The sequence below is a fragment of the Penaeus monodon genome, chromosome 32 (genome assembly GCF_015228065.2).
Source record: "Penaeus monodon isolate SGIC_2016 chromosome 32, NSTDA_Pmon_1, whole genome shotgun sequence".
In the NCBI taxonomy this organism is placed as follows: domain Eukaryota; kingdom Metazoa; phylum Arthropoda; class Malacostraca; order Decapoda; family Penaeidae; genus Penaeus; species Penaeus monodon.
The window spans coordinates 6,509,878-6,510,811 of NC_051417.1; the positions used below are offsets into that span (position 1 = coordinate 6,509,878).

The 934-nt window shown below is 41.8% G+C and overlaps 1 protein-coding gene across 1 annotated transcript in view; it reads right to left on the reverse strand.

Moving 5' to 3' along the window:
* The window catches only part of LOC119593394 (CCR4-NOT transcription complex subunit 1-like), a gene marked incomplete in the record, with an annotated part of 36,043 nt that extends 35,571 nt beyond the window's left edge, over positions 1-472 (reverse strand). Inside the window, 1 exon segment of the mRNA XM_037942323.1 lies at positions 169-472. Within this exon segment, the coding sequence (XP_037798251.1) occupies positions 169-270 (102 nt within the window).
* Between the last annotated feature and the right edge of the window lie 462 nt (positions 473-934).

A 934-nucleotide genomic window follows, 5' to 3' on the forward strand; every position in this document is an offset into this window, starting at 1 on the left:
TACGCCCTTTCTAATTTCCTCCGTCTTCCAAAACACTCGAGACTTTACACGACTCTCCTAAAATATTACTTATTTATCTTTTTATTAACATGTATATATCAAAGCATTTCCCTTTCAAATCATTTCCAACACGTTCCAACACTGAATAAAACTCCAATTCGAACTTACTTTCTGAATCTCTTCCTTACTAGAGTTCAGGTTTTTCTTTGTCAAACTGGCGACCGAGTGACCAATATGAGACAAAGCATTAGTTAGCGAGTCTAGGTTCATAGTGCCATTAAAACGGCATCGAAAGCTTCAATTGAGCTTGAAGCTTTCGCGCACACCTTCTACAACCGCCGAGTGAGGGGATCGGGATTCTATCGAGGTCCAACATGAGGGAAAATAGTGGGAAAATAGCACGATAGAGAGAGACACTAGGTAATTTTCTCCTTGTCTTCCATGTTGAGAGACCTTCCTGGGTGAAGTATAGACGCGGAGGAGGATGACGTTCGGAGAAACAAAAGCACGTCGGCGGACGGCTTGTGAGGTCGGACCTCCTCGAATCGACGGGCTGAGAGAGGGATCGGAATGCTTTTAGGAATATTTACTCTTTTAGGATCCTCCTCCCTTTCGGGATGGTTCTGTGTGTTTGTGGCGTTTATTCGATGGTAGACGCAGATTCTGCTATTATTATTGTTTAATGCGAAGAAGGAAATTCACCTAAAATTTCTCCACTTTGTTCAGAGATTGGTTTATAAAAATATAAGGATGGGAATATATCTCGCACAGCCCAAAATGCCTCCGACATTTTATTCAAAGCAGCCGGCAGGACTCTCGATTTTGAGAAGTCACTTGGCAACAGGGCGGACTACATGGCGGGAAGTTTAAAAATAAATGCAATTTTATTTTCGGATTTTTCCAATCCCTTTTCATAGATAGTGAATTGAACACA